Source organism: Saccoglossus kowalevskii, chromosome 5 (assembly GCF_978046115.1).
Source record: "Saccoglossus kowalevskii chromosome 5, keSacKowa6.1, whole genome shotgun sequence".
NCBI lineage: Eukaryota > Metazoa > Hemichordata > Enteropneusta > Harrimaniidae > Saccoglossus > Saccoglossus kowalevskii.
The window spans coordinates 33,031,704-33,052,955 of record NC_140645.1 but is presented as its reverse complement, the minus strand read 5'-3'; the positions used below and the strand labels follow the sequence as shown (position 1 = coordinate 33,052,955).

The following is a 21,252-nucleotide window of genomic DNA, read 5'->3' as shown; positions in this document are numbered from 1 at the left end:
ACGGCCGAACTTATTTCAGGCAACCAGCCGAACGGAATCCCAAACATAAGAATTATACCCCGTATGATATGTGGCCTCACCATGTGTTCCCCCCTTACAACGCTGGACCCTGCTATATTATGTCAATGGATGTTGCTATCAAAATATATAACGCTTCATTTAATGAAAATTTTAATTCAAACGAGGATGTATTTATTGGTATAATGACACAAAATGTGGGTGTCACTCCATCACAAAACAAACGATTTGATATAACGGGCACAAGAAAATATTTGTGCGGAATTCGTGACGTCATAGCTATTCATAAAACTCAGCCAGGTGACCTTTATCGCTATTGGTATAAATTTCATTATTTTAAAGATATCGTCTGTAATAAGAACGGTTCTCAACAACGGGTTTATTCTACTTTTCTATATCCGGGGAAACCCGTCATATCATCGGTTTTAAATTTTTATTGGACTCCTGAAGTGAGTGTTAAACCAGAATCAGTGAATGACGTGATTCTTGTTCTAATTTCAAGTCGTTCTGGAAATGTAAATGCACGAAATACGATACGAAACACATGGGGACAGTTTTATGATGGACTTGGATTTAGCATTGTATGTCTGTTTTTTGTTGGTAAGACTCAGAATGTGACTGAACAGAACTTAGTGACACAGGAAGCTAGTTTACATAACGATGTTGTCATTGCTCAATTTCTAGACCATTCATATAACGAGACTATTAAAACCATCGCCATGTTACGTTGGGTATCTGTTTATTGTACAAAAGCTGATTACGCAATCAGAACAAATGATGCGACATATTTGCTTTATCAAAATGTATTACCATACTTACGAAATTCAGCTCCGAAATCTAACCTGATAGCTGGCAATGTTCTGCAATCAAAAGAACCAGATAGAAATGTAAAAAGTGATTTATACACTCCGTACGACGTTTGGCCATATAAGGTCTTTTCCACGTATGTAGAGGGACCAACCTATATCATGACTTTTGATGTAGTAAGGAGGTTATGGAATGCTGCTCAAGAGACGTCTCCATTACTGTGGGAAGATGTCCACGTAGGTCATCTCTTACAGAAAGCAAATATAGTGCCAACAAACTTACAAGCGTTTAGCGATGCAAGTCACTGCAAATATAGTAACTTATTCGCAGTAACATATCTTACACCCAATCAAATGTTGTCATCATTTCAGAGTCATCGATATGATTATGATGACTGCTGACATCTGCCAGTCATTAATAGAAATTTTACTGTGAGCAATTTTTTCAATTCACATAATTAGGGTATTGCTAATTTTACAATGCCATGTTTGTTTAAACAATCCCATTATCTGTTCATCAGTGTTCTTTATACTTCCTAATAATGGAGCCATTCGAGATGTAACTTGATTCTCTGTATTTCATTGCATACTATGATTTCTCGCTTTTACATATGTACTGTAGGAGTTATGTACTTACATTAAGAATGTAGTAGTGTTTTCAAGGAAGTAGAATTCACACTAATTATTTTCCTAAAAGAATTGGTTTAAACAATATCGAACTGTACATTTCATGAAAGCTCATAATTCACACGTATTAAAATCGATGTTGCATTAGATACAACATTTATGTGGTCATGTGACCTAAGTAAATAAACCCTTATTTAAGATTCAAATGGGTACAATGAAGAAAGTATAAAATATACCATAATTTGTTTTTATTCAAACATGTACAATAAAGCAAATCTTTGTTTCGTCATTGTCAAATCATTTTTTTGCATTTTCATCAGAAAATTCTGTTTTACATTCAAAAAGTGAAATCTCTAAAATGCTGGGATTTAAATGTTCATGCACATTACATCATTCTGCTATCTCTAAAAAAACGTGGAATGATCTGACGAGAGCCTGGTGAGAAGTACTCGTGTGACTCAACATTTCAATGTCAAAATTAAAAAATGACATACACTAATATTGGGACGACGATTGAATTGTCGATGATAGGCAACCATTTCATACTTGACTGTGTTAATTATTGTTATTCAAAAATACATTAAAATATGCAAACTTAGTCGTCACAACAATGCGTATTATATTTATTTAGCCACATTTTAAAGCTTGTTCCAATTATGTGAAGCTCGGAAACCTCGGAAGCTGTTATTTGTTAAGAATGATTATATATAATTAGAGATTCTATGAAATTTATTTTGATTAACATGTGCCAACAAATATCCGTAAAATGTAGTTTGTATGTACCACCCACAAAATAGGAACGAATAACAGGTGGACATATAATAAAATAGTTTGTATGAAGGGCAATTAACTCGTATCTCTGTGGTTACAAACGAGTATCTCTTAATCTAATCGAGACGATTAGTTTTGCGTGTAGTAACAGATAAAGATATACATTGACCTACTATCAGGAAGAGACATTCACACCAAAGACGACTCAGGCAGTTGAAATAAAAAAGAACGTGTATTTTGTGTCTCATGAAGGTGAATAAAGGTCAACAGCAGACACATACAATTATTTGTACACAACACAATAATTAGAACATCCCTCACTAACAGCAGTTATAATAATGGACACTACAGTTGTATGAATCAGTAATACACAGTAATAATTAATTACAGCCAGATAACTAGCGCTGGTGTTCTTAATAATAGTTAATACAGTCACAGTGTGATATACAACAATAATTATTGGAATGAGAAAAGTTCGTTTTGCTCGATACAACTCGATACAATTCTGCATGAATTTCAGTACAGCGGCAAACTCGAAAAATTAGCACAAAAGTTCTATCGAATTAAATGAACTTCTAATTAGTATTCACACCAGACGAACATCGCAAAAACACACACAGTTGTTGTTGTATTTTGGGGCATAACATCCAAGATTTAGTGATTTTATAATTAGCCAAATGAAAAAGATCCATCCAAGTGCAAAAATTTAAATATACAAAATATACAAAAATCACACATCATGCGTGTTCATGTGAATAACAATTTCTAATGTTCTACACAGTGTGATTGTGCGCGCAAATAATAAGATCAAACCTGAATCAAAATCTTTACAGCAACAGCCTCACAGTGGTTGCTCAACAGGGTCGCTAACCCACTCTTCATCGGCGACAGTTCTCTCTGTAGCCGCTAATTAGTTCAGCCCACCATTCAAAAAGTACTCTCAGAGCGGCGCAATTTCATTTCAAAAGTCAGCCATTGCTGTTGTCCTTCCTCTGACGTCATCAGTTCCCAATACTTATCACGTGTTGCCTACGTGTCAACAGGCTTCACTCATTAGAAAACTGAGTATGATATGTCCAATGTTACGATAATATATCATTGATACTGTTAGTATTGCATAAAACACGTTCACATAAACTCATTAAACTTATTAAACACTCTAGTTAAGAACTCTATAACATCGAATTTAAAAGGTATGAGCATTTTACAAAGACGAACGTTCAATGACCATTTTCACATTAAAGTAAAGCATGTTACCAGCCAGAGACCCACTACTTTACACATCAAACCGTCTGTATGCCACACAAGAAAACACCTTATCACCTTGTGATTGCGACAAACAATTGTATTCGATTCCTGAGCAAGCTAGTGTCATTACGGAAAGAGACAATGTGATTTAAACCTATTGATGGCACAAAAATCCAATCTGTACATTCAAAGCCAATTAACAAAAATAATATAGCAATAGTATAAATGCTAAACCCTACAAGAAATTGTATAATATGAGATATATTTATAAATAGCAGGCGTCAGAGTTTTCAGAAAACATCTAAGTGTATTGAGAATAATACAATATACAATTTAATTGTGTATTGCAATTGAGATAAAAGCCAAACAATATCAAAGCTTTGGAATAGTTTTACAAGTATGGCAGGCAAAACTACCTATGCATGTCCAGATCAAAACGAATAACAATTGTGCACGATATGACGTCAGAGGGCGCTGTTGGCACAACAAAATGCTGGATGCTACAAAGACATTAATAGTAGCCATAATTTACTATAATACCAAACTTATAAATTATTTTCTAAAGCCTGTTCGCAAAATATATTCGTTTATGGCGGACCGAAACAACCCTCTACTGATGATAATGATACTTTAACCTCGGAACCATAAATAGTAATAAAACACCGGATTCAAAAAAAAAATACTACATACAAATACCTAAATGATCACTATCACATTATGACAAAGTTCTTGACTAAATGTCTGATTTTGTATTTGTATTATAATTAAACGTTCGGCCGTCGTTGTATTTATGGACCAGGTGCTTTTCTCGACGACTTGTATGACCGAACCTAATCCAGTTTATTTATTCGGAAGTGTTCTATATAGGGCAGTGACTGTTGATGTGATGAACAGCATGTCTGCCTAAAGTGGTGATACGCCTTTCATATAATCCATATGAAACGGTTGAACAGATTGGAATAGAAATTCGCTACATAAATCTTGTATTTTGTGCGTCATGGGTCATTGGTGAAATACCTAATTATTCATGAAACTGTATATGTGTAAGAGTTGCAGAACGGCTAGATGACACTGTGACCTCCCACTCTCTTCTATTTAATGTGGAAGTGCTGTTCACGAGTGACACAGTGCCAGCAAAACGCATCATACAACTTAAATGAGAAATCTGGATATAGAAGTCTGTCTGTTTTGACTGTGTCAACAATTTATTTATTTACATTTGTGATCTGTTTTCTTTAAAGGGTAATGGAACATAATAGAATTTGAAAAGTATACTTACCTTATAGAATATATACAATTGCACTAATTAGTAGTAGTAGTAACAAATAGTATATATTTTGTCAGGCTGCAAATAGACAGCAATATTTTTCCTTAATTTTTACAATAGTGTTCTGTCAGTAAATGGGCAGTTTAAGAAAATCTGACAATTCAACTAATCATTTAGGTCTAGATATGTCGAATGTATCAGCTTTGCTAATTATATGTTCCAAACACTCGTAATTTCAATACCTTATTGATGCAAAAGTATTTTTTTCTCTGGGCAAGGTAAACATGTTTCCCAGAGGAAACTGCCACACATGGACTTGATAGACATTTATAAGCAGATAAAAAGATAGTAAATCCCCCTCTATCAAGGAATGTGGTCAATAAAAATTTCAATCTAGAATATAAGTTCGACTGACCTCAAGGGTTTTTACAACTAAAATGCATAAACAAAATATGAAGCCTATAAACTCAACCATCAGCAGTATACTTTAGCATGGAAAGCATCTACTTAAAGGATTACTTGCGAGAACACAGCACACTGTCACAACTTATAGCTTAAATCTAGAAGACATAAATTCAACCGCAGCTTAAACAGTACAAGCAGAAATTATACCAGTGACTGAAAAAAACATGACAAAAAATGTGACAAATAACTTTAAAATATTTCATGGTTTCGTCTCTGCGTTTTGAAGATTCTGATGCAATAGGTCGCTTTCAACTTCAATATTTCGGTTGAAACTCAGTTTACCTTTCAATGACAATCTCAGATTTTCCATACTCAACTTTTGTTAACGTATCTTCACATTAATTTCCACGGCCCCTTTTTAACACAACTTCACAGCAAGTTGGGGATATCATCACTAATTCCAAATACTTTCTCTAGCTGTCTCCGTTGTACTCGAGCATATTTGTTAACAAAATATATATTAGAAAATGATTTCATATACGCTAAAGTTCATTCAATTACACTAAAATAGTTATGGAATTTGTAGGAGTGTAGTGTGCTCCCAGATTATTTTAGCATGACAGTGTTACCATGCTTAAGCAGTGGCCACTACGATGACACTCATTAACTATGATATGCATAAAGCGAAGTGTATTACTTTTGTATATGGTCTATTCACGCTAAAGATGGCAGAACAAATACATTTAACGCCACTGACCTAGGTTAATTCTGGAAGCAAAACTAATATCATTTGCCATCAATGTGTTGGTCATCAGGTCCGGGTGCACACAAAACGGTTGAGAGGTGAAATAGACAATGCGGCAGCAAGCAATACAATATATATAGGTGATATTATAGGTGATATATTCTGTATCTTCCAAAAATTATAGCCGCTCAAACACATACTCTCATTGGACATTTGGGTAGCAATAATTTTGTTGAAATTATATGAGGTTATCACGAGAATGTCTCAAAGTATTCATAAAGGCAGAACAGTTATCACATCGACTTAAGCGTATGCGTTACCATAATGTCTGAGTTATTATTATTCAGTGATTCTATCTCCATAGCGCGCTGATGGCGCTGTTGCGTCTGAAGTAACCAAAGTATAGTGTTCGAATGTGATGTAAAATAGACATTTTCCAAACAAGCATGACTTTCGAACTCGTCTGTAACACTTTCGATAAATAATGAATATGTCTGTCTTTACCTGTATATCAGCATCTTCATGTTGGAGGTGCATTGCTAGCATGTATTCATAACCTTTGTTACATCATGAAATAATGCCTGAAGACCTTGCCGTGTAAATCACTGGGTTTATTCTGTCTTGTAGGTAAACAAATATAGACCATGCTGCGTCCATCACTGAGTCACAAGAGAATACACCTAGGTAATACATCTAGTCAAAAAGCCTAGCACAGCGCTGGTTAAAGATAGAACATACGTTATTTTCTACTCAGATATACTAGATAGATGAATATTACTGCTCCATAACAAATCAGGGGCACTACTAAGTTAATGCAGAACAACCCAAGACATTGTAAGCAACCGTTCCCTTCAGATTTCTTCGTATATTTCTTTTTAAAATATTGGTCCACCCCAAAATTAATAATGTGGAGTAAATCTCGTGCTTTTTTAAGGCATTTAGAGAAAGACTATGTCTCTATATCCAAGTGAAATACTTTCGAGAATATTTATTACACAATGCATGAATCAGAGCACGTGCGAGACAAACTCGTCATATGTAGCAATGTCAGATATCGCGACATGGAAGTTTATCGTGCTTATTTTGTGTGTCTTATGATTCACACATGATTACTTCGTATATGAGTCACGGTTTCTCGTGTTTTGTGAAAACGCTGATTGATGTCTAATTTTTCCAATCATGACAACGGAACTATCTGCGATAGAGGTCGATGCGATATAGATACACATCTTGGTTCAAAAGTTATTGAAGAAGTATGTGTTTACCTGTATATCAGCATCATTCCACGTCTATGTGTTAAACTTTGTCAAAGGGCCTAGCACTTTATGAGAATAAAGGCGCATAAATGTTTCAGAATGTTTATAATATAACAAATCTAGAACGCTTAATGCGAATGAAGCGATTAGACTTGGGAGAACGAATCAGCCTGGGAACCTAACAATTAGTGTACATTTAGTGTAGGCAAAAGAACAAACTGGTAGATCAAGTAGCACTGGAGGAGCATATTTTTATTTTAAGATACGAGGGTTTCAATAAAAATAAAATACACTGCATAGCCTATTATAGTTAGTAAAATTCATATTTTCATATTCCCAATGGGTCGTCACCTGTGGTTAACAAAATTAAGTAATACACACTGGTACACGATGGAAAGTGGAAAGTCTACCAGATTTAAATCCGACGTTTCGGGTCGTTGCAGTGCACCTAACCCTACAACCAAAAGAGTTGGTAACAAAAATGTCGACGGATGCCATTCCTTGTAAGTTGTCGGGGAACATTGACACGTTTCTGACGTCTCGTAATATAAATAGAACACTTTTAAATAGAACACTTAAATGTGTTTCAAGCTTTTAGTGGGACACTTCCGTCATCGCACCAAGCAACAGTACTGGAAATCTTGTTTCAATAATCAGCAGAAGAACTTGTTTAACTCTCTGTTGCCGTCTTTCTACAAATCATGAAGGGGAGCGGTGACACAACAGGTCGTTATCCGATCTGCATGATCAGTGAGATAGATGAATGCGCACTGATGCAATACAAGCACATAACTATTCAGACTTCAGAAGTGTGTCTATTGCAAAACAAGTCAGCGACAATCAGTCTGGGTCAACTGGTTTCACGCTTGTGTGCGTTTTACGCATGATTTATTGTCACTGGTTAAAGTTGCTGAAAACATTTCGAGTAATACTACCCGAGTGAAATATGAACGTACCTTTTCATTCGCCGCGAATTGTGTAACTTGTTATGATCACGTTAAAGGAAAAAAGCTCAAATTATCAGCTGTGCTCAGCATAGTATGGAACGCCAATGAACCACCGGGCGAGACCATTTTGTAGCTGGGGATGCTAGCGTTTATTTGCAGGGTCAATCAATCAGAATGTGGATATTAAACTTACTTCAGCAATGGAAGCCGGAAATTTAACTGTGTGGACAACTAAGTCGGCCATCTGGGTCGCAAACTTCAAAACAAAACGCAAAATGAAAATGAAAATATTAAAATAGTCGTTTCTTACAGAATATTAAATGAAGTCAGTAGCTCAGTTACGTGGCATTTCAAGTTTTAATATGCATTTGTCACACCTAAAGTTTAGTGACAAAAAGTAGTTTGAACAGAAATAATTGCATCTGTATTTTGTCAATATGAGATGTCGCGAGAGAGTGAATACTGTATGAGTGCAGTATGCAATACACCTGTCTAATTAATGCAATGACACAATTACGTTAACAACCTAGTTGTCCGTTCATTGACCTTTGCATAACGACAGCCAATAGACGGGAACTAGAGACGGTAGGTACAAAGAACGAGTGTTAAAGGAAACACACACAAACTAAGCTCATGGTAAATAGGGGCCATAGGTCAGCAGTGACGATTCCTGATTGGGGACTAATAACAAGAGAGAGTACCACTGGAAAATGAAGACGTATTGGACGTAACTGGAAATCTCTCGAAAACATACTCTGTATGCTATCGTCTGAACACTGATTTATAATAGTGTGTGGGACCAGACTTTAATAATCATCGTCGGAAAGTGTGGTATTGCTGATGTCGACAACGTTTGAGTAGAATCGTCTTCGTGACGTGTGTCAAAATTAAAGTGGAATTGTCGACAGGTAGGTAAGATACCGTCTGCAATGAATGTTTGCATCAATTGCAAACAGCAAGGCTACTAGACATTCGCGGGTACGTCGGATTGTGCCAGTTTCATTGAAAGTCTGGTAAGCATATGACATTTATCAGAGTGTTTTCTATACTTTACGACGTAGACTAGTCAGTATAGGATCCCGCACAGAGTATTTCGTCTGTACTTGTCATTTTATTATTGATAGGACGATTTGTGTCCTGTAAATTTGGATACTCTGTTGCGACACAATTGACGGCTTTTTTAAGAGCGTTACCACGGAATTTGTGCTTTAACTAGATTTACGAATTTGTCGTTAGAATACCAAACTTACAGTTTTTAGATATTAATTTGACCATAAATATACGTCTACAAATATTGTGATGCGATGTTCATGTTTTTTCCATTTTAATAATACTATTTGTTTTCATGATTGTGTCCCGGGGGGTCACTCTAAATGCTGTTACTACCCCATATGCGTTCCAAATTTAGCGGGAAAGCGGGGTGTTTTCACCTTCTAAAGCGGGCCCGCGTGGGAAGCAAATAGGCCACCTTTAAAATGCTAATGTCTGCAATAGGCCCCCAGAAATAAACTTACAGGGCTGCTGCGCCCGCTGTAGGCCCCCTCTTGCAACAACCACTCCCATACACCGCCCTTGGCCCCGAATTGGCGTACCCATAGCCCCGACCAGGCCGCAAACGTCCACCTGAACTTTCCCACCGGGACATTCCCGCCACTTCTAACACGAGCATACGGAGGCTTATTGTAATCAAAGAAACGAAACGGGATAATACACATAATATAAATTAAACTGTATTCAGTGAAAATGGGTTTTATACGCACAATATTTACAAAATGTTGCTGAAAATAATATTTAAGCAATAAGCCACCGCCGCAGCCGGAGAAGAAACTTGACCAGTATTTGTATTAGAAGCTGCAATAGAATTATTGGAAAAAGCACATACTATATAAATGAAAAAAAGAAACTTTTGAACTTACATAGGAACTTATACAGGAAATAAATCTTACCTACATAATCTCTTTTTTAACCCATGACATCAATAAGAAATCTTTTCACAATTCAATCAATATATTTACCTTTCAGTCGTTTATTTAACACCCTAAAACATTTGCCGAAAACAACGGGATTTTAATTAGTAAACGGTTCGTTTCGCTAATTAAAGTTAATTGGAAATCTGCAATCACGCGGCGAAAGAAGGGTCTTACAGGTACAATAATCACAACTATCCGACGAAACTTGAGCAGTATTTTAATTTACCTTTCAGTCGTGTGTAAAACTTCATAAAACTTTTTTTTTATAATTATCAAAACGAACCATTCACTAATTATAATCCCGTTATTGTTGGTAGTGCAGATTTACTGTTAGTGAGTGTTTATGCTGGATTTTATATTTTTATGCAAATTATATTGAGTTTATAGACTAAGGTCATATAGCAACATACTTGTTAATGTTTTACTTCTATGTCATGTAACGTTGGTATATGCAGATAACCATTTATGTAATTAATTGTTTGGGGAAGTTGACTGATGATCATCTTTTTTAACTATATGTCTGTGCATATCACCTTGGTCTGGTCTGTCTGGATATCATTAGAAACCAACAACGACACATATACGGACACCCCTGAGATTAAACGGTTTAAAAAATTCTGTTGACCCCCTCCTCTTGTCAGTCACTTTATGGTCGCTAGCCAGGTCTTGTGTGGTGTGTGGACAAGCGAATGGTGACACATTGTCTACAAAACAATTACCGATTTGAATAGAAACGATGACGATTGAAAGGTCAAAACTCAGAGAATTCATTTCCGGCTAGATCTGATGCAAGTTAGGCACTAGAATGACATTACAAAATAAAGCGAAGCAGGTAAATGCGTGTGTCAATAAACTATCAACAATGTCAGCATCCTACCAGCGTAATATCCATTTCATACCTACAACAATAGGCTAGTTTGTTCTTTAGTGTTGGCATTTGCACACCGTCAATAAACTACTAACATAAACTATAGGTGTGTTTTATTGGTCGGCATATTGGAATTGTAATGTGTTAACAACTTTTACGGGGAAATATTCAATTATTTTGAATGTTTCCTAGTAAACAATTGCAGAATTGAGAAAAATATTTTGGAATCTACCATGAAATAGAACAACTCAAAAGTTCTCACATTATTCACGTTTTGCAATATTGCAATTTATAGTTGGGATCTGTCGTACAGTAAATTATCGTACAGTGAAACCTCTCCATCATTCGATATATAAACCCAATGGGTCACAACTCTCAAATACCTAGCATAGACTCTACAAATGACTCACATGGCGGGTTACAAAAAACATTCCCAGGAGGTGGGTGATATGCCGGAGTTCTCAGCCAATAACGGTCGGCATGAAAGGAGGACATAACATATTATAGCAATGAGAAATTTACTTACTGGTAAAGGTTGGTTTCTTCATCTCGCCCCTAGATCCCTTTATTGGGAAGAAATTGGGGAGGAATATTTATATGTTGTAATTATACTTTAAATAATAATACTCCAGGAAGTGAGTTTACGTTCAATTTCAGAGATTCAAAACGAACTCTTAAAAAAACGACTAAAATATGACCCTTCTAAATCAACTTTTTGTTTTCTTGTGTGTTTTTTTTCACTCTCCCATGTCTCTTTTGCACGAACCTTCTATAGATTCGCTGTACAGCGGCCATTTTGTTTATTCTCACAGCTTCGTAACCTTTTATTAGTTCCCGTTCGATCGAAGTTCGAAACGGGGACTTATAATACAAATGCTTTGTTAGTTTTTTCTTCAAATTTGATACATACATTATACATGTTTGGATACATGTCTATGACTATTCGTTTCGCGATCGGATCAAAGATGGCCGACTGTCAGCCATTTTTTTTTTTGAACATGTGATATCTTAGGCATGCTTTGTGAGTTGTTGTTCAATGTTTTATACACACATTGTACATTTTAGATTACATGTCTATGACAATTTGTTTTACAATCAGATCAAAGATAGCTAACTGGCGACCATCTTGCTTTTTGACCATAATACTATATCTCTAAGGCTTATGGTAAATTGTCATTCATATTTGGCACATACACCATACATATAGAAATACATGTTTATGTCATTTTGTTCCATAATCAGATCAAAGATGGTCGATTGGCATTCATTGCGGGGTTTTCTTAAATTGTGGTATCATTTGCCGGTTTTCAAATTTGATACAAACATTATACTTGTTGACATACATGTCAATGATGATTCCTTTCATGTTTCGTAAATCTGTACATGAGCCAGGACAAATAAATTTAGTTTGGATACAAAAATGCATGAATAGCATATTCTGTTTAATTGCTGGCCGTATATTACGATTTTGGAAGAGTTATTCAATACATCTAATTTAGACCAGCCAATTATTCACTCAAAATTATTAACTACGTTTGTTGGTGCATATTACTTCATTTTTGGGCATGTATAACATTTACCCTAACTCCAACATTAACAATGACTCGTTCCCAGCTCATTGCATTGGAGCAAAATCTCCCCCACCTGTTTTGTTACATACATCAATACAGTTGAGCTGTCACATCGAACAAAAGTCTTTGTGTTATAAACCTCGTCAAGGAAGTAAACCAGTGTCTACTAAAATATTTATGAATTGTTTTGCTTCATGTGGAGTTTACTCCCTGTCTTCCAGTCCGACACACGGGAATCTGTGACTCGTGTTCCATCTGGGGTTGATCTGCATTCCCCGTCTTATGTTAGATAAGTCAGTTATAAGTAAATGAGGTTGATTAGACATTGCATCACTGGGTTTTGAGTACTATCTCCTGAGTGAGATGCACTCTGAGTGCTGCCCAGGGTACTGAGGCTAAATAACGGTCAGCAATGATACGAATCGGTAATGTTTTACTGAACTAAGTTATTTTCCAAAATACATACTTAGAAACATCAGGTTCGGAATAGAGATTGATTACTGTGATACCCAAAAACTGCACTATATTAATTGTCTTGGGATGTGTGCCAATAACATCTGCTTCTGCTGTTCTTTTATGAATTTTCATTTTTAGCATTGTGAAAATGCATGGTGCTATATTGAGCCTAATTTGGGTGAATCGCTAAATGCAGATATGCGTTCTTGAGATTCAAGGATGTCAAAAAATCAACTGGTGTACACAGTGGTGTACACAGGCAGACGTTTCCCATTCTAAAATACTTTGCTTCTTGAAATGTACTAATTAAGTTTTTCTAGGCCTATTGTTGGCCGCATTCCTTTGTTCACCAGAAACAGTAATTGCAACAATGAGACGGTGGACAGTTGGTCACTCTTTTGGATGCATTCTCCATAAACAAGTTCTCACTTCCTGTAGATTAATGCTTAGTCTTACCAGCAAGTTCATTAACACCTGAATGGTAGGAATCATCGACTGGGAATAACTGGCTAACCTAACTAGATCTTGTAACTGTGTTTTACTACTGATCTGACACATGGATGCTTGTGAAGGCTGAAATGAAGTGAAAGCGGGTAAAGAAGTACACTACCATGTTCTGATTCAAGGCAACTGTTAAGACTGAAGGCCCAATCAGTCAGAAGCAGTATAAGCCTTGCTTAAGTCAGTATGAATTGTTTGCAATGTAGATGATGTATCATTTATGATATTTCGTCCTGTCATTTGAACTGGGAAACTAAAAGCCTGTGTAACATCCTGCCACTTTGGGGAAACGCAATCTCCCATTAAAGAGCTAGATATTTCAAATGATACCAAGTCATATGCTTTAGGGGTTACTCCTGCCATTACTGGGCAGACCACTGGTTATCTAGGAGCATGAATCCCACATCAATGTTGTCTCCAATAGCAGTGTGCCTTGTTTGATCGGTATTATCAAAGGAAATTCACCTAACATCTCTCATAGTACTCCCAGTAATCTTATAGGAATTATTAAAAATAAATCTGAGACTAATTTGGGTTCTATACATACAACTGTATCTGTATTCATATACAGATTGTAAACCAAAATAATTGTACTCATATGCAGATTGAAAACATATGTGGTTGTATTCATATGCAGATTGTAAACCCATATGAATATATTCATACGCAGATTGAAACCAATATGATTGTGTTCTTATGGAGATTGTTAACTAATATGGTTGTATTCATAAGCAGATTGTAAACCAATATGGTTGTATTCAGATACAGATTGTAAACCAACAGGGTAGTATTCATATGGAGATTGTAAACCAACATGATTGTATTTATATGCAGATTGTAAACCAATGTGGTTCTATGCATATGCAGAGTGTAAACTGATATGGTTGTATTCATATGTAGACCATTACAGTTGTATTTATATTCAGAATGTATGTGCTACAATTATCTTCACATGCTGATTATTTGATATTCATATTCAGATTGTAAACAACAGATTCATAATCTGATTGACAATCTCATGAAATTTAGAACCTACAGTTATGTGGCGTATTTATTACTAAAACCCATGTGTTTGCCTGACAATAATGCGGGTATTTAGTGATGTTTTCTTATAAAAGATTGTGATTCGCCTGCTACAAATGTCAGTGTGTACAAGCCTGTAACAATGCATTGCTTGTAAGATCACTTCTCACGAGACTTTTTCAATGTTATAATACGTATTGTTGGTAATCTATTCCTATAACACAATTCAGTTTAGTCGAAAAGTGGATAAGCTAATTTGGGGTTATTATGATTGTTTCTTTCAGATCTGAGTGTCACTTCATCGCTATGGCAGGACGACGTATTCACCAAGTATATGAATGTTTCATTATTCTCATAGCTGCTGTCGTCTGTGTTGCATTCATGTTATTCTACACAATAAACATGGCATCATATTCACAGCAAAGGCTCCAGCAAGAATTGGATCAACCTCGTCCTGTAATATCTCGACACGTGTTTGATTTTCTCATGACGAGCACGTCGTTATGTAATCAAGGAGGAAGAATGTATTTACTCGTAGTAGTATCATCTTCTCTCCAAAACATTGAGCAGCGATCAGCAATCCGTAAAACATGGGGACAGGCCATGGGAGAAAGTAGTATAGTTATATTTATGATTGAACATTCACGTGACCATAATAATAATGATGACATCATACGTGAAAGTGTGACATACCATGATATCGTACACTTGAATTTGCTTGACAGTGTTGACAATACTACCTTAATGTCCATGTTTCAGTGGATATCACAGTATTGCAGGAATGCAAAGTATATACTTAAAGTTGACGACTCCACACTAGTACTGCCGAACAACCTATGGCTATACTTGGCACAACTACCATCCAATAACGTGGCAGCTGGTAGGGTATTAATCAATACAAAACCTAATAGGCAAACTGCAAGCGAAAGGTTTGTTTCCTCTGAACAATGGAATAAAACTACATATCCACCTTACATGGAAAGGCCGGCATATCTGTTCTCTTCCGATGTCGTTATTCGTATTGCTGAAGAGGCAGTTAAAATTGAACCATTTCAATTTGAAGATGTCTTCATCGGGATTGTCTTACAAAGATTGAAAGTGAACATTACTGATGCTAAGTTGTTTGACACTCGTGGCTACAAGAGAATTCCTTGTGAATTGAAGCATAGTGTGTTGTCTGGGCAACATGCAGCAGATCAAATGACACTATTGTGGCACAAGCTGCGTGACACCGTGTGTGATGCCAACAATCATTCTGTGAATCTTCACTTCAACTATACATTTATAACTACTCATTCATCGAAATGTAGTGAACACCAACCATTCCTTGTTCTCATAACACCATCGTCGACCGAAAAAAACAAAGAAAGAGGAATCCTTAGACAAACTAGAATGCGGAATAAAAAAGTGCTAGGAAAAAAGATTGTGCACGTATTTCTGATTGGGAAGTCTGATTCTACAGAAGTCAATGCAAATGTAATCAAAGAAAACGAAAAATACGATGACATTATCATTGTTGATTTCAATGATACATACTTAAAAATTACATTAAAAACAATAATGATTTTGAAATGGGCAACCTACTTTTGTGTTGATACAACATACGTCATGAAAGTTGACGATGACGTATTAGTGAATTTCAAGAATCTCGTGGGAACACTTATCACTGCTCCGAGATCTCGCTATGTCCTTGCCGATGTTCACATGAACACGAAGCCCTTTAGAGACAAAACAATGAAATGGTATATAAGCTTCGAAGAGTGGCCCCATAATGTGTATCCACCTTACCCTAACGGACCTGCCTATGTTATGTCACGTGATGTTGCACAAGCTATTTACTTATCAGCACGTCAGGAACTATTTCGATTCGAAGACGTCTACGTAGGAATTCAGTTGCAGTCGCTCGGTGTTGTATTAACTCATGACTCACGGTTCGACAGCATGGGTAAAAAGCGTTCTATCTGTGAATTAAGACAAGTAGTGACGTCACACTGGGTACATGGCGATGAAATGTTACGACTAACACGTAATTTAGAAGAATGGGAAAAGTACTTAGAATGTGACGATAATACCCATATTGTCAATGACACTAATATGATTACAATCAAAAACGGACGCGTAATCGGTCTTGAAGTTCACAAATTCCCAGAATACAACATTTCAGAATTTAATATGAATAATCCTAACACGTGCCATATGTCTATTAAGCCCGATTTATTTATAATACAGTGTGTTGTTTCTGCGGCAACAAACTTTGAACGCAGAAATGCAATTCGTCAATCTTGGGGATCGTACACTGGAAATGTATCTCTTGGAAGACACGTCAAAACTGTTTATTTTGTTGGCGTGGTACATGACGGCGTCACTCAAGAGAAACTAAACAATGAAAACAAAACACATGGCGATATAATTCAGTACAATTTTGTCGAATCCTATGACAATTTAATTTTAAAAACTGTATCGATATTACATTGGGTGTATAATCGATGTCAAAATGCTGACTACGTCATCAAAATTGATGATGACGTGTTTCTGAATCCTGAAAAAATGTTGGACTATTTGAAATTTGCGCCAAGAAAACAGTTGTACATGGGTGATATCAGGATTGGAACTGGTCCGCAACGTGACGAAAAAGACAAATTTTACACTCCACGAGAGATCTGGTCTGAATCCACATTTCCGCCATATATTGGTGGATTTTGTTATTTGTTATCCACCGATGTGGCGGTCGCCATGTTTAAACTTTTTTCTGATGAACGCAAAGTTTTCAAATGGGAAGATGTTTATATTGGAATGTTAGCTGAGCAACTGCATATCACGCCCTATCCACATATGCAATTTGACATGCATCGGTTGTATCGCTCCGCGTGTACGATCCGATATGCATTAACATCGCACTTTTTTACGGCAGATATGCACGTAAAATACAGGCGTTTGCTGCAAAACGATGCAAAACAATGCAAAGAAGACCAACCACGAAGACTTAATGGACCACGTATAGAGGATGGTACTAGACATACAAGTCAAAACTATTGGACAGTTCATTCGCAATGTGACTTTTATCAACCACAAAGGACCTCGTTTTTTCTAGTTATTTTGATTTTTACCTCCCCACAAAATTATGAATATAGAAGGGCGCTACGTTACATTTTCGCTTCAAATGACAACGTGTTTGGACAGCGTATTACATACCGTTTTGTTATGGGGGATTCTGTTAGAAGAAGTGAGCACCAAACGATGCTGAACGAAGATGCACTTTACCACGACATTCTACTCGGAAAACTTCACGACGGCCTCAATGTTACACTTCAAAACATATATGCATATCATTGGGCAATAAACAAATGCAATGCTTTGAATTATGTCATGAAAATACAAGATCACGTTTTTGTTAATATTACCAATGTTGTCAAACACCTAATTAATGCTCCAAGACTGGGTTACATCACTTGTCCTGTGTTGTCTAGCCAGAAACCAATCCGCGATGAAAACAGCCAGTGGTACGTATCGACGCGTGAGTGGCCGGAAAGTAGTTACCCGCCATATTGCAGTATCATGGTCCACATCATGTCAACGGATGTTGTAAAGAAAGTGATACAGTTTTCCATTTCTGGAGGCAAAGTGTTTAAGTTTCCAGATGTGTATTTAGGAATTGTATTGAAGAAACACGGAATGACGCCAAGCCACAATGAATCGTTCGGACAAGATATAAGTATTAGTAGATTTGACGATGTGTGCAAATTTCCTTTGGCTCTCACGTATCGCTTGCCTGCTGCAAGTTACTTAATATCGATTGTTCGAAAAATGCTCATGCAATCTCCAAACGAGTGTAACATCCATGACACAAAAGCATCAGTGCTAATTTCCGATCTCACCAACAAAGCTTCCAGCCCAAATAATATTATTAGTCGATATGACCAAGAACTGTTTTTGCTAGTTGTGGTGATAACAACTCCTGAAGAACTAATGTACCGCAACGCAATACGCTCTACGTGGGGTGGTGATCACATTGTATCAGGTCTACCTGTCGACTATATATTTGTTTTAGGAAATCCGTCATCGTCTGAAGAGCAGTATCACACCAAAGAAGAGAATAACCAACATGGTGATATGCTAGTTGGAAATTTCATTGATTCTTATAACAATCAAACGTTGAAAACATTATTAGCGTTAGAGTTTATAACTCACCACTGTCAGCGTTTGAAATATGTGACAATGGCCCATACGTTCACATATGTACACACTCGAATTATTGTGAACTTTTTAAAAAAAAGTGTAACTAAAAGAGATAATTTTGTAATTGGAAATATCGCTGAAGGAACGCATCCATCCAGGGACCCCCGAAACACGTACTACATCCCTCGTGATATGTATCCCTATGATACATATCCACCATATGCAAATAGTTTATATGGTTACATTTTCTCGGCAGACGTTGCTTATAAAGCTTATTCCGCATCATCACGTGTACGTCAATTCATTTGGGCGGATGTATATTTCGGCATGTTGCTTAATGAAATAGGTGTCAAACCACAACGACATTTATTTTTTCCCACACACACCACAGCTATTATTCCGAAAATGTGCTACATGGCGAACTCTTTTACCTGGAATGTAGCAAGTCCTCAAAATATCACGATCAGTTATAAACAAACGCTGCAAATCAGAAATAATTCGTGCTTTGGTGACAATTTGATCCATCCGGATAATTTAAAGTTTCTGGTTACAAATGAGAACGTTTGTCGCAACTCTCGTCGTAGAATCGATATGATTGTTGTCGTCATAAGCTCACCTGGTAACTTCGTGAGAAGACATGCGATAAGAGATACATGGTATGCATATAAAGGGGCATTCCGTCATTTTGAAATAATTGCTATGTTTTTGGTAGGAAACACAGATGATAATACTATACAGAGGCGACTTTTGACTGAAAATTTTCGCTACAACGATCTAATTCAAACCTCACACCGAGATACATATGGAAACTTAACATTAAAAACTGTCATGTTATTGAAGTGGACAACAAAATATTGCTCCAAAGCAACCTACGTCATGAAAGTTGATGACGATGTTTTTGTTAATTTTGAAAACTTGATAGCGATGATTAGGGATTCCCCAATGACGGATGTTTATTACGGCCGAACTTATTTCAGGCAATCAGTCGAACGGAATCCAAAACATAAGAATTATACCCCGTATGATATGTGGCCTCACCATGTGTTCCCCCCTTACAACGCTGGTCCCTGTTATATTATGTCAATGGATGTTGTTAACAAAGTATATAATGCTTCATTTAATGAAAAGTTTAATGTGAAGGAGGACGTGTTTATTGGTACAATGGCACAGAATGTGGGTGTTACTCCACGACGAGACGAACGATTCGATATAAAAGGCACAACAAATCAGTTGTGTGGCATTCGTGACGTCATTGCTATTCATAAAACACAACCAAGTGACCTTTATCGCTATTGGCACAAGTTGCATTATTTTAAAGATATTGTCTGCGAAACAAACGGGTCTCAAAAACGGGATTATTCAAATTTTCTGCACTCGGGAAAACCCGTCATTTCATCAGTTTTAAACTGTTATCCGTTACCTGATCGGTGTGCTAAACAAGACTCAGTCGATGACGTAATACTAGTTGTTATTGCAAGTTCCGGTGGAAATGTAAAAGCACGAAATGCGATACGAAACACATGGGGACAGTTTTATGATGGACTTGGATTTAGCATTGTATGTCTGTTTTTTGTTGGTGAGACTCATAATGTGACTGAACAGAACTTAGTGACACTGGAAGCTAGTTTACATAACGATATCATCATTGCTCATTTTCTGGACCATTCATATAACGAGACTATTAAATCCATCGCTATGTTACGTTGGGTAGCTGTTTATTGTACAGAAGCTAATTACGTAATCAGAACAAATGATGCGACATATTTGCTTTATAATAATATATTACCATACTTACGAAATTCAGCTCCAAAATCTAACCTGATAGCTGGCAATGTTCTCCAATTAAAAGAACCAGATAGAAATGTAAAAAGTGATTCATACACTCCGTACGACGTTTGGCCACATAAGGTATTTCCCACGTATGTAGAAGGACCAACCTATATCATGTCTATTGATGTAGTAAGGAGGCTATGGAATGCTGCTCAAGAGACTTCTCCTTTTCTGTGGGAAGATGTCCACGTTGGTCATCTCTTACAAAAAGCAAATATAGTGCCAACAAACTTACAAGCGTTTAGCGATGCAAGTCACTGCAAATATAGTAACTTATTCGCAGTAACATATCTTACTCCCAATCAAATGTTGTCATCATTTCAGAGTCATCGATATGATTATGATGACTGCTGACAAGAAATTTTACTGTGACTATGTGAGCAATGCTTACAATTCATATAATTAATGTATTAATACTTTTATCATGACATGTTTTCTTAAACAATCCTATTTTCTGTTTTGAAAATGAGTTATGCTATCTAATAATATGATTATTCGAGATGTCATTACATAACCTATACGTCATCGCATTCAAGCTTTTCTGAAAATGATCTCACTTCTACATATGTATTGCGCGAATTATATTATTCATTAAAGATATAAGATTAGATTCTCATGGCGTGTCACAAACCAAGACATAACTCATGGTCAACCGTGCCTGTGCTCTCCTTACAACTCAAACATTGTGTTTTAATAATTATGTATTTGTTCATTATATTGTATCTTGTTGTATACAAGTTGTGAAATAAATAATAATAATAATAATA

At 36.4% G+C, this 21,252-nt stretch overlaps 1 protein-coding gene across 2 annotated transcripts; it reads left to right on the top strand.

Annotated features, from left to right (window-relative positions):
• Positions 1 to 8,710: 8,710 nt before the first annotated feature.
• On the top strand, positions 8,711 to 21,252 carry LOC146746076 (uncharacterized). 2 transcript variants are annotated; one of them, XR_014929442.1, is made up of 2 exons: positions 8,711 to 8,998; positions 13,276 to 13,380. XR_014929442.1 is itself a non-coding variant. In XM_085499337.1 (2 exons), the coding sequence occupies exon 2, from the start codon at positions 14,786 to 14,788 to the stop codon at positions 20,837 to 20,839; it is 6,054 nt and encodes a 2,017-aa protein (XP_085355463.1). In that variant the 5' UTR covers positions 8,711 to 8,998; positions 14,764 to 14,785; the 3' UTR covers positions 20,840 to 21,252. The 2 variants fall into 2 exon arrangements, 1 of the variants encoding a protein (XP_085355463.1); XM_085499337.1 differs by lacking the exon at positions 13,276 to 13,380 and adding an exon at positions 14,764 to 21,252.

What these genes read in the sequence shown, in the direction of transcription:
- LOC146746076 (XM_085499337.1), top strand. Translation starts at nt 14,786, where the DNA reads ATGGCAGGACGACGTATTCACCAAGTATATGAATGTTTCATTATTCTC.